Here is a 13,148-nt window from a genome sequence, read left to right as displayed (position 1 = left end):
AAGAAAATATTTAAATTTAAATCTTAATTAAAATAAAATTTTTTAAGAAAAAGTACATAAATTTAAGAAAAATATTTAGATTCAAATTCTAAGCAAAATTACTTTTAAAAAAAAATAAATAATAAAAATTTAAGATTATCATGAAATTGTTTTAGAAATTTTGAGTTTGTGTGCGGAGGGAGAGAATAAAATGAGGGAAGGAAGGAATCAAAGAGAAGGAAAATTTAAGATATTAAAGCAAAAAAGAAAAGGAAAAAGTAGAATTTGTGTGGAGTTTTGGATATTTCCTCCTTATATATAAATGGAGTTTTTGGAAGGCTTGAGGCATGAGGTGCCAGTAAGCCGGCAAAAAATTTTGGCAAATCCACTCAGTTTTCTCGGCAGAATGAGATTCAACGATGATGAGCAGATTTTTGGGGAATTGACCGTACAGGGTCAATTTAAAAAATAATAAACCGAAACGGGGTAGAATTTGGGAAAATTACGGGAAAGGGGTGAGAAGGCCAAAAAACGTTAATAAAAATAGCGTCCTAACACGTCCCAAAGAAAAACGCTATTTTGAATAGCGTCCTGACGTAAAAACGCTATTCAAAATAGCTTTTTTACGCTCAGGACGCTATTCAAAATAGCGTCCTCACAACAGCGCCGCCCGAACCAAGCCGAAGGACGTGAGGATGCTATTCAAAATAGCGTCCCCACGACAGCGCCCAACCGAAGCTACCCGAAGCATGGAAAACGCTAATATGATTAGCGTCCAAGACTCTCCGCCGGCAAAACGCTAATCATATTAGCGTCCTCAACCATGAAACCATGAAAAACGTCCTCAACCTGAAAAACGCTAATCATATTAGCGTCCCGAGACTGATTTTGTAAATATATTAAATTTATAATATTTTGATCGATCATTTAATTATAATTATTTATTATATTTTATAAAATATATTGATTGATTTTGTTTAAAGTTTATTTTATATTTTAGTAGTAGTAATATTTATTTAATATTATATATTTATGAAATTAATTTAATTTATATATTCTAAATAGAATATAATTGTACGGTTTAAAAAATATTTATATTCATAAAATTAATTTTATATATTTGTAAAAAAAAATTTATTAATCATAAAAATATATCTTAATTTATAGATTAAAAAATATAAATGTATAATATTTGAATATATTTGATTGATAAATTTAAAATTATGTTAGTTATAAAAATTAAAAGTTATTAAAGTATAACTAATATTAATTTTTATTCTTATTATAATTATGGATAATATATTTTCTTCATAGCAATTAATAAATGTAATTACTTAATTAGTTTTAATTACTTTATTATTTTCAAATTAATTAAAAATATATATATAAAATGTTTACTAACATGTCATACGAGCAATTGACTTAAAGCAAGATATAAATTAAGACAAGTATTCATAATTATTATACAAATAAAAATAAATATTTAAATTAGTCATGTGCCACAACCAGGTCTTCGAATATGTCGTCTCGGTCGAAGAACTCGATGTTGTCCCCTTCTTGTCGCTTCTTCCGATCACCTTGTGCATCTTGGGGTTGGCCAGGTTGCCCTTGTTGTTGTCCTGATGATTCCCCCCCTGCAGTATAATGCATAGCACCTTGTTCATGGTGTCCAAATAGACCTGCACCAGATGGAATATGGCCTAAGGCACAGTGCATAATATTGATCTGAACCATATCCGCCAAATTGACTCGAAGCATATTGTGATGGCCCAAGGCTAGATGGTCTGCCAAATGGAGCAAATAAGCTACTCATTGGTGTATGTGGTCACGACTCTCGGTGAAGTCAAATGTGCTTCGCTTGCACATGAGAATGATATGTCATCCATGGTGTTGATGGGCCAGGTATTGATGGGGTAGGCATCCAACCAGTATAATGTGGGGGGATAGTTTCTGAATATGGTTGGAATACTGTGGATGGACTAGGATGAGACGGTGCAGGAGCTAAGGGAATAGGACCAGGCGCTGATGCCATGCAGAAAGGGTGAAATGCGACAGGTGGGGGCATAACATCATCAGGTGGAGAGGATTGACGCATTTGATGTTGACGACGTCGAGGAGGACGTGATTTACGTCGTGGCCGGTCTCACGTGAGGGGCCAGGTTGGTTGATGGGTTGGTCCTCTTCCAATTCATCATTAAAAGTTGCTGCTTGAGGTGCAGACTGAGGAGGTGGCATTTGGCAAAGCCTACTTTCTTGTTCCAGAGCAATCATCATTTTTCTTAATGTACGCTTAACTTCTGCCACGTTTTGTGTTGATGGATTTTGTAATTTTATCAAACAATCCTCAATTGCGTCCTCCTGTAAAAATAAAAAATATATACATAACGTTACATTTTATGTTAAAAAATACAAAATTATTATTATAAGTATTTAATAATGAAAAAAATACATGTTGTTAATCATTACCACACAACCAATAGCAGCTCCACTTATTGAGATCCAACGCCTACTACCGACGGTACCACTCCATATATTCAGAATGATGGTGGAGTGGTTGTCCCATTTGTTGCCCTTGAACAATATATTGTTCTCGCCTATTCCAACGATGAATATATGTTGCATGGTGGTGTGCCCAATTACTCTCACTGAGTCGAGAGTAATATCGTGCAACTCATCCGCTTGCATCGGCAGCCGGAATAGGTCGGGCCAAACCAAATCGCCTCATGACTCACAAAGTTGGTGCCATTCAATAATATGAAAGCAAATTAATGGCACCACTGTCTTCCAACCGACGACCTTGGATACACATGTCTGGCAGCTCATCAAATAATTCCTCACTATATGGTTCCCAAGTGATCTGCAAGTGAATATTAGCAAAACATGAAGTGATTATAAAGGTACGGAAAAATATAACATATTATTTTAAGTCATATTATTACATCTTCAGGTCGCATCCGGTCAAGGTTGTACCGAATTTGTGGCAGTACATGAGTTGTTACTTCAGTGATTTGTCGAGCTCTACTCCACCTGTTAGTTGATAAGAAAATTAAAAATATAATACAATAAAAGGCAATTTATTCATTGCTTAATGGATAAAAATATAAATTTAATGACATACCTAGCACCTAGAGGTGCATCATGAGGAGCTGATGGATCCCTTATTGATGGAGAGATTATTTTAAATCTCTCCCAAGCCCAGATCTGCAAAATGAATAGTGGTCCTGAAATCTCCTTTGTTTCAAGAATAAAGAACACCAAGATAGCTCACGATAAAGGAAGGCTAAGCAAGCTCCACCCCAACTGTATGTCCCAGCTTCCCTCAAGTCTTCTAGAAGGGGTAGAAACATCAAGTTGACACGTGAGTTTGTCTTGTCGGGAAATATCGAACTAATGAGTCGTAATATGAATGCTCTTGCATGCCATAATACGGTTAAATCATCAGCTTGATGTGGAATATCTCCAAACTCATCAACTAGCCACGATAATTTGAGTGTATGTCCTCGGATCATTTCTCGGGGTGGTCCGCTCCCAATAATGTCTCACAAACTTACGCCATCGGCCCGTGACATTCCGGGGCCATAAGCACCCATGTACTGGCAAACCGGAAATAATGCTGACATCCTGAAGAGTGATTGTGCACTCACCAATTGGCATCATAAACGTATGGGTTTCCGGTCGCCATCGCTCAACAAAAGCACTGATCAGGTGCCAATCAAGAGAAAAAAACCCTAGTCTAGCAAAACTAATAAATCCAGAATCACGAAGATGAGGAACAATTCGGTCATCAATGTCAGTATGTAATATTAGCCCCTGCCTCCTGCATGTAACCACTTCATGCTCAACTGAACCATTCCAAATCCCTTCGTAACGGTGTTGTGGCCGAGTCAAGAAGCTCTTTATCTATTGGACCAGGCACAATGTAATCTCTTCTTTCTTGTTGTGTAGTCATACCTATTTAGTATTACAAAATATACATTTTCAATGGATCTTTTGATAGGTAAAACAATGCACATATGTTTTATATAAATACACGAATGGTAACAAAAACATATAATGAAGGAATTAAATTATATAAATAAACATAGTCAATACATTACTTAAAAGTACAATATTGTTGAGTACATCATCAAAACATATAAATATACATGAAAAACACATATAAATATTACAACTAATTAGGTCACCCTGACTATTTGATTCACAGGACATGATCTAATTAGCTCATCATAAAGGTCTTTGTCCAATGTGTAGTTGATTTTAGGTAACATGGGCTTCAACAGAGTATGTTTGTTACTATCACGAATTTTTATACCACTTGACCGACACATTGTCACAGAGCACCCAACTAGCATATTCTTTTGCGAATCCCTTAATTAGCAGTAAATATGATGGGGTACGATTAGCTTCTAATTTTTGCCATACGCGGTCAAGTATACCCTTGTCGTGGATACAGCTAAAAGCTGACCTTAAAGCCAAATATCTAGGTTTATCTGTTAATAGCTCTCCTTCCCATATGATTTGTTGAATGAGCCCGTTGACCCTTATCATATGCTTAACAATGCAGAGTAGGTCATTCCCTGTAGTTGAGGGTGTTACTTCCATTGGTAGATTAATCAAATTCTTAATTAGTCCATGTACCCTTGCTCTTTGTTGTTGATTGACAATCCTTTTTGGAGTGCGCATTATACGAGCCATTATATTATCTACGACATAAACAAAATGGAGCACAAATAAATATATGAGAATCACATGATAATGCAAACATTATGGGAGATAATGTACTTGATAATAATACATGTTACATTTACACATAAAATTAAAATATAAAAATAAATACATTCCGCAACAATTTATAATAATGATACATATTAACATAATTAACTTATGTTGTTCCTTCGCATGTGACAATTTTTTTTTGTGTGTCCTTGTACATGACATAACGAACAATGATTTACACTCCAATCCATTTCATTCTTCTTCCTTGACGAAATTGGTCGTCCTTTAGACCTTTTCTGGGTTGGGTCAGGTAGAAGAACTGGATAATTATCTGTTGGCCAATCAGCAGGATGTCCAAGAGCATGAAACTGCCACTCATAGCACTTAAGTGTTTGCTCCAATGTGTAATAATTTGAAATGTATTGCTCATAATTAATTGACATTGCTTGGCATGCGGCAATCACATGAGAACATGGAATGCATATTTCTTCAAACTTCTTGCATGTGCATTGCCTTTCATCAAGTTTGACCACATGCTTCATTTCAGATCTTCCCTTCCAAACTTCAAATTCACCACAATCGCGGTTAAAGATTCGAACATTATATGAGCTTGCTTCATTTAAATTGTCAAGTAATATTTGACGACATGCTGGTGTAAATTTGAAGCCCATTTGCAGTTGCTCACGCAGGGTCGTGCGGCGTGTGTCAAAATAATCAACACACCGAAAAATATTTTTCTACCATTGCGATTATGGGTAAAGCACGGATCCCTTTGAGTATTCCATTAATGCACTCAACAGATTAGTTGTCATGGAGCCATAACGCTTCCCTCCATCATGAGAACGTGTCCATTTTTCCAAAGGTATCTTTGTAGCCCATTCAAATGTATCGGGATGCTCATTCTTGATTGTGTTCATGGCCTCATAAAATTTTTTTTTCCAATTGTTGTCTTAGAAAATAAAAAGCCATGTTATTTGTTGGATACACATGTCAACTTTATATTTAGATTACAGTAACAATAAATAGTCAACTTAGAAAACTAACCTGCCTTTCGGAGAGCTTCTTTCATATTAGTATTCTTAAACTTTGTGTTGTAATTGCTGATGATATGTCTTAAGCAGTATCGATGATGCCCAGCAGGAGGCTGCCACCAATCTTGATTCATTGCCTTTTTTATGGCAATATGTCTATCTGATATAACACATATTCCATTACGATCTATCACAAACACCCTCAAACAAGACATAAACCAATCCCAGTTCCTTGTATTTTCATCACGACTATTGCCCACGCAATTGGGAAAATATGGTTATTACCATCAAGTGTTGTTGCACAAAATAAACATCCTTTGTACTTTCCATATAAAAAGTTGAGTCTATGAATATAACTGTCGATAGCTTCTTGAATCCTTCTATTGTTTGTTTATATGCCCAAAACATTCTATCGAAAACCTGATAAGCAGGATCTAATCTATTATTAACAAAAAAAGGATCATCTTCAATCAAGAACATACTTTCAGGGTTCTGTTTGCACAAAGCAAGCATATATTGTCGCAACCTTCCGTAAGATTCGTCCCAATCACCAAAGATCTTAATAATTGCATCGTGCCTAGCGTTCCAGGTCTTTCGATAACTTGGCATATATCCAATCTTATCTTTTATTTCGCATCGTAACGCTCCTATCTTCACATTGGGTTGTTCACGCACAATGGCGAGAATGAAATCGATATAAATTTGCTATCCAATTGCTTATGATCTTGTGACGTTGATGGATTAACACATGTATGTGGTCCATTATATCGCGTAATTTTCCATATATCACTTCCTTTCCCTCGTGAGGCACGCAATCTCCACTTACAATTGCTCGTTGTGTCTTTGCACCTGATGGCATATGTTCTACTCTTTGTCTCCTCATTACAAAACTCATAGTGCCTATGTAAATGATATTCTTTGGCCTTTTTTGGACATCCTCTAGATGAGAATATCATTCCTAATTCAAACTCTTTTAATGGATCCCACATTGAACTACACTGTGGTGTTGACCATGGATCAACCGTTAGCAATGAAAAATCTATTTCACTATAAGGCGGAGGAGGGACAAGCGGCATTATTGGGTTTGCAACATGAGTATTATAGTAAAAAGGCAAATCTACTACTAACTCATTATGATTACCACTATCCTCATTCATGTCCCAGTCATCACTATCAATCCATTCTTCATCAGACTCCGCATCATCCTCATCATCATCAGGACAATAATCATTGCTAGCAGATTCAAAATCATCCGTACACTTCAGTGCTTCAGTGTAACAATTATTTGATGGGCCCGCTTCATCAACAACATTTGCAGATGGTCGAAAAATTTCAATATATAATTCAATCGATGACATACCTCCAATTTCATCAATGTAATTAAACATAATATTCACATCGTCATCGTTTGTCAAACCCATGCAATCCCATTTAAATGAGCCATTTTTTTCAATGGGTTGTCTGAATAAGATTTTCGATATAAATTCATGTCCACCTTTAAGATTAATTCCACGGACAATTTTCATTCCTAAAGTACCAAAATCCATACGTTTACCAATAGTAATGACGGTTGATGAACCCCCATAATATTCATAGCCTTCATCATTCATAATGATTTCTCCATCCCAATATAAAGTAGCAAAACTTGGAATTGACATTTCTGATAAAATAAAAATCGTAAAAACTATCAAAGATAAACTATTCAGTTGACAATACGCTTTACATTGTACATTACTAATTTTTCTATTTTTTAATTTTAATTAATAAAATAAATTAATATTTTATTTCTACTAATTATATTTTAATTAAATATGCAATGATTTCACATATTTTTATGTTACTCTTGTTTTAATTTTTAATCATATTTTAATAATATTAATTTTTTAAATAATTACATATTAATTGTTATATTGAGTTTCGCCAATTTTTTTTATTTTATTATTTTTTATTTCTTCCATAATATATAAATCATATAATTTTATAATTTATTTTTATTAATTACATTTTAATTAAAATGCTACTTATTAATTACATTGTAATTTTTTATATTACTAATTTTTCATTTTTTAATAATATTTTATATAAATTTATATTTTATTTTTATTACATCCTTTTCTATAATATATTATGAACACAATTTTCTATTAATAAAGAAATTATTTTCAACAACATTTTACATTACTAATTTTTTTATTCTTTTAATTTTAATTAATAAATTAAATTAATATTTTATTTCTAATAATTACATTTTAATTAAAATGCTACTTATTTTTTTTGGCAATTTTTTATATTACTAATTTCTCATTTTTATTAATATTTTATATAAATTTATATTTTATTTTTATTACATCATTTTCTATAATATATTATGAACTCAATTTTCTATTAATTTTTCCCTTTCTTCTATAGCTTTTACTAATTTTTAAAAACTTAAACTATTATTTTATTTTATACTAATATTCTCTGTTCAACTTATTAAACTATTATATTATGAGATACAAAAATTATATGACTTAATATAAAATTTATTTTGTAACATAATTTACATTTATAATTTTTATTTTCTCTTTCCTAACATTTTCTTACTACTACAAATTTATATTATTTTTTCTTTAGCTTCTTTACTATTATACACTAAAAATATAATTTTTTTGTATTATTTTTTCCAATAACTAATACTCATTTTATCAGTATTATGCTATTACTATATATATATCAACTTGCTCACAAACATACCAACATGCATGCATAAAAATATATATATATATATATATATATTATTTTCAGCATAATAATTACATTAACACTCAAGCATTGTATATATTGCATGTTAAAACTTGTAACGAAAATTTATTTCTTAAAGAATATTACATTTTTTTCACAATAATATACATTATTATCACCTAAGCATTTCATATATTATATGTTCAAAATTATTAAACAGTCAAAATACATACCTTAATATAATTTTTTTTCAAATTTCTGAAAAATCTTTCCTTGTGATCTACCACTGCCTGCACCTTACTCTTCTCCTTCTTGCTCCACCCGAGCTGCTCCACCAAAATGAGACACTGGAGGAGGGAATGAAGGAGCGAGGGAGACGATGGACGAGGAATGAACGAGAGCGAGGGGCTTGAGGGCGAAATGAAATCAGTAAATGAGAGCGCAGGGAGAGAGAGCAGGGTAGAAATGGTGATCAGCATGCACACGGGACGCTAATAAAAATAGCGTCCCACCTTTACTGAAGATTCCTGAACCAGATTGGACGGGGCGAGGATCAGCACGGGACGCTAATAAAAATAGCGTCCCGCGTGCAGGAATATTCCCTGCGCAGATTGGACTTGCGGCAGGCCAGGCTTGGGTGGGACGGACTGCAGCAGGCTCGGGAGGACACGGGACGCTAATTATATTAGCGTCCGGAGCAGATGGGACGGCGTGCTGCACTGGCTCATTCCGGACGCTAATATGATTAGCGTCCAAGCTTCAGCTCCATTCCGGGTGCCATTCATAATAGCGTCCCTTGTTCAGACGCTACTGTAGCCACTGCAACCCGCCCCCTCTTGGTAATTTTTGTTGGTGTTAGCCTATTCTGGTATTTTTCCATTATGAGTTGCCTTAGTACGGTCATTTGCCCCAGATTTTTATCCCTCAAGACTCTGGTTTATCCCTCTTTTTCTCCATTAATTACTGATATAGTAAGCATTTTACGATTCCATTCACTGAAAAACTTGATCCTAAGGCTTGTGTTTTGTTCAATGCGTTTGTGTATTGGGATGGCATATTTCGGGGTCAAAACCAACAGCAATCGTACCGGGAAGAGTCCAGCTGATAAGCATAAATAATAATATGGTACCACTTGAAGAAAGCAAGCTAAGGGTGATGCTGGAGATCACCGGGGGAGATTCCAGCCATGACCGACCCGGATTGGATCTTGTGGCAGTAGTAGATGTCAGCGGAAGCATGGCCGGAGCAAAGATAGCAAAAGCAAAAACTGCCATGCTATTTATGATCAAGAAACTTAGCTCTATTGATCGTTTCTCTGTTGTGACATTCTCCGGGGACGCCATAAGGTTGTGCCCATTGCGCCAGATATCCGAAAATTCTCGAAAGGAACTTGAAAATCTGATCAATGGTTTAAAGGCCAGCGGTAACACCAACATCACTGCTGGTCTTCAAACTGGCTTAAAAGTGATTAATGATCGTAGTCTTAGACGCGGGCGTTCAGTTGGCATCATGCTTTTGTCCGATGGGGAGCAGAACGCCGGTGGTGATGCAGCCCAGGTTCCGATCGGCAAAGTGCCAGTACACACATTCGGTTTCGGCAAAAATCACCAATCTAAGGTTACTTAATTTGAAATAATATTTAACCAATTTCCTCTGTTATACTCTTGTTAGCTAGCTCCCCTGGCACTATCCTTATGGCTCCTGTGCCGTTTTCTCCAATGCCTCATCGAGAGCTCAGTGGCTTTGCAGTCTTGTGTTCTCGTACTAGTGTTGGCAATGTTATGTCACCAGGAGCTCATCTTTGTGTTTGCAGCAGATCTTGCGCCGGATGATTTTCTGCAGTTGCTCCTGCCTTTCGGCTTCTTTGTCACTTTATTTCTACCCTGGTTTGCCTGCAGCAGCTCTTAGGCCTGTATGTTTATTTTGGTTTTGTATTGGTTTTGACTTCGTTTGTTTTGTTGCTTGTCTTGCTCTCTTGGTGTACTTTATAATTTCATTTAATAAAATTATCTTGCATAATAATAATAATAATTACATATTAATTAAGGAAAAGTTGTTTGTATAACTTTCTAATTAGGTCATGTTTGCACTCGGTTTAATAGGTGCTCAAGGCTATTGCAGATAATAGCATTGAAGGAACGTTCTCAGAAGTTCAAAACACGGCCAACTTGAGCATAGCTTTTTCCCAGTGTTTGGCTGGACTTCTCACTCGCGTTGTTGAGGACCTGAAGCTGACAATCACAAGATGCGGAGACGAATCGAAAATACAACAGGTAATTGCCGGAAGCTATCCACAATCCAAGAACGACACTACTGGCTCTAGAACTGTTACTATAGGGGGTAGGGCGTGAGGCGAAATATCATCCATTAGAATTATATAAAATGCACCAGGTAATGCCCAGGAAAGATGGTGGAGTCACAATGGTCTCACTTAAGTACCACCTCCTTAGACAGCATTTCCTAGACATGCACTTCATACAATCCTAATAGAATCAAACCACTGGTAAGTACCGTCTTCCCATAACACTACCACCACGGTAAGGATTTATGCCACAAAGGCATAGATAGACAGAGTCGCCACCGGTAATAACCGACATATTCAATGTTTCTTCCGAGGGTCATGGATGGCAACTTACTCCTTGCAGAGTTTCCACAACCGTCATTACCATAGCCCAATGTCTAGGTTCGGGATAGTGGGTACGTAAGGGGAAGGTGTTAGGCACCCCTTACGCCTGGTCTAACCTCGTTAATTCGAGTGCCAGTCCTCTACTAATGTTTCTAGAAGTCTTGTTTATTATTCCTTTATTAAACTTTATCCTAAAAAATGCAATTCTAATCCTACACACGCAAGTAATTCACAAAAAGGGTTGTTGTTTACACACAATTTTCATGCACAAGTAATTCCTATCTATGGGGTTGCTAATTATTTAAATGATATTTACCAGATGACTAAAATTAATTTATTATTGGGAATTTAATTTACAAACAAATTCAATTTCAAATAACCCTATGTTTCTATTTAACCTAATTAATTAATTTTCACCAAGTTACCCTAAGGATAATTGAACTAAGTTAATTATGTACATGTGTAATTTATTCTAATATCACATAAGGCCCAAACAATCACAACCTAATAAAGATTTCTAACATACAAATTTATTTTACAATTACCAAGTATTAAATTAAATTTATTTACATGCCAATGTTAGTTTAATTTACAAACAAGATTAATTTTAATTTACAAAGTATTTATTTAAATTAATTACATGCAAGAGTCAGTTAAATTAAAAACATTGTTAATTTTAATTTACCAAATAAAAGTTCTATTATTACTACAATTTCATGCCAATGGTTATTCGAGAAATTTAGAGCTACTTACCTGTTGGTAAATGCAATTGCCATTAGGGCAAGCTACCCTTAAAAAAGGGTCTTCTCTTCTAGTATGGCAATGATATCCCTGGCTTACTCCCGTTTAGCTCCATATAAGCTCCACGTAAATGCCCTCTTTGGTACTTACCTTAGGGCTACTTACCAATTTTGTTTGTAATAAAAAATAAAGAAACTAAAGAAAATAAAAGAAATAAAGAAAATATTAATAACAATTTACATTGGATTCTAACTCTAGTCTCCTAAAGGGTTAAGATTCCTAATTAGTTACAACTACCTAATGGTCTAAGTCTTCTAACATGATCCAAACACTTTATAACACTTCTTGAATTAAAAGAATACAGAAAATAGATCAAATATCAATTAAAACCTAAGAAAATACAAGAACATGCATAAATATACAATTTTTAAATTCTGGCAGATTAACAGTAGCAAGAAATTCGATTTTTTAAAAATAGTTAAACATGCCTAAAAATCATAAAAAAATTACAGAAGACAGCTTACATATCATACAATAACATAAAATTTATAAATCAAACAAAACCCTAGCCGAATGGTCTACATAAATCGTAACTTTTCTAAGTGACAGAATCGTACTATTTTTTTGTAAAATTCATAACTCATTAATCACAACAGATATGAATGCAAAGCCAATTGGAAAAGATTCATAAGATTCTGAAGTTAATTTTAGACACTAGATTTGCACAAAAATATTAAGGAACAAGGGAGATATAGGCTCCACAAGTCGGATATCCTGCAAATCAGATTTTACAGGAACTCTAACTTCAAACAGCCATAACTTACAAAATATTAAAGCTTTTTTAGTGATTCTTGAGCCTAAAATTAATGGAATTTCGTGTAGAATATGAATATAATTTTTACAAATTTTTTACAGATTCGGAAAATAAAGAAAAATAATAAAAATACGAGAGACAGAAACTAAACATGTGCAGAGTTGTGTATCCCCTCAAATTAAACATGATTACATGATCTATATGAACATATAAAATAAATTGAAGACAAAGAGCATAGAATTAAAATATTATGTGGCATAGATCTTAAAAAGAAAACAATAAAAACTGACCTGAAAAAAATAAGGAAGAATCAAAAAGTCTTGAATATCTCTAAATTTCTTATAGCTCTAAATTTTCTCTTCCTCTTTCCTCCCATCCTCTCCTCTTCTCTTCTCTAGTAGGGTATTTATAGGGTTTTGGGAGAGAGGTGTGATAGGGTTTGGAGTCTTAGGATGATAAAGTTTAGATGACTTAAACAACTACAATTGCAGAGTTCGAATAAGACTGGGATATGGGT

General features: G+C 34.3%; 1 protein-coding gene across 1 annotated transcript; it reads left to right on the top strand.

The window, feature by feature from the left end:
- The first annotated feature begins 9,373 nt into the window (after positions 1 to 9,373).
- On the top strand, positions 9,374 to 10,801 carry LOC131168879 (E3 ubiquitin-protein ligase WAV3-like). Its single transcript, XM_058144745.1, has 3 exons — positions 9,374 to 10,067; positions 10,264 to 10,362; positions 10,553 to 10,801. The coding sequence occupies exons 1-3, from the start codon at positions 9,573 to 9,575 to the stop codon at positions 10,799 to 10,801; spliced, it is 843 nt and encodes a 280-aa protein (XP_058000728.1). The 5' UTR covers positions 9,374 to 9,572.
- Positions 10,802 to 13,148: the final 2,347 nt, after the last annotated feature.

Source organism: Hevea brasiliensis, chromosome 3, assembly GCF_030052815.1.
Source record: "Hevea brasiliensis isolate MT/VB/25A 57/8 chromosome 3, ASM3005281v1, whole genome shotgun sequence".
Classification (NCBI taxonomy): domain Eukaryota; kingdom Viridiplantae; phylum Streptophyta; class Magnoliopsida; order Malpighiales; family Euphorbiaceae; genus Hevea; species Hevea brasiliensis.
Note: the sequence above shows the minus strand (reverse complement) of the source record. Positions and strands in the feature narration are given on the sequence as shown.

Excerpts from the sequence above, each read along its gene's own strand:
- LOC131168879 (XM_058144745.1), top strand. The coding sequence starts at position 9,573 with ATGGTACCACTTGAAGAAAGCAAGCTAAGGGTGATGCTGGAGATCACC. Across the intron at positions 10,068-10,263 it reads GCAAAAATCACCAATCTAAG|CAGATCTTGCGCCGGATGAT; the intron begins GTTACTTAATTT and ends TTGTGTTTGCAG. Across the intron at positions 10,363-10,552 it reads CTGCAGCAGCTCTTAGGCCT|GTGCTCAAGGCTATTGCAGA; the intron begins GTATGTTTATTT and ends TCGGTTTAATAG.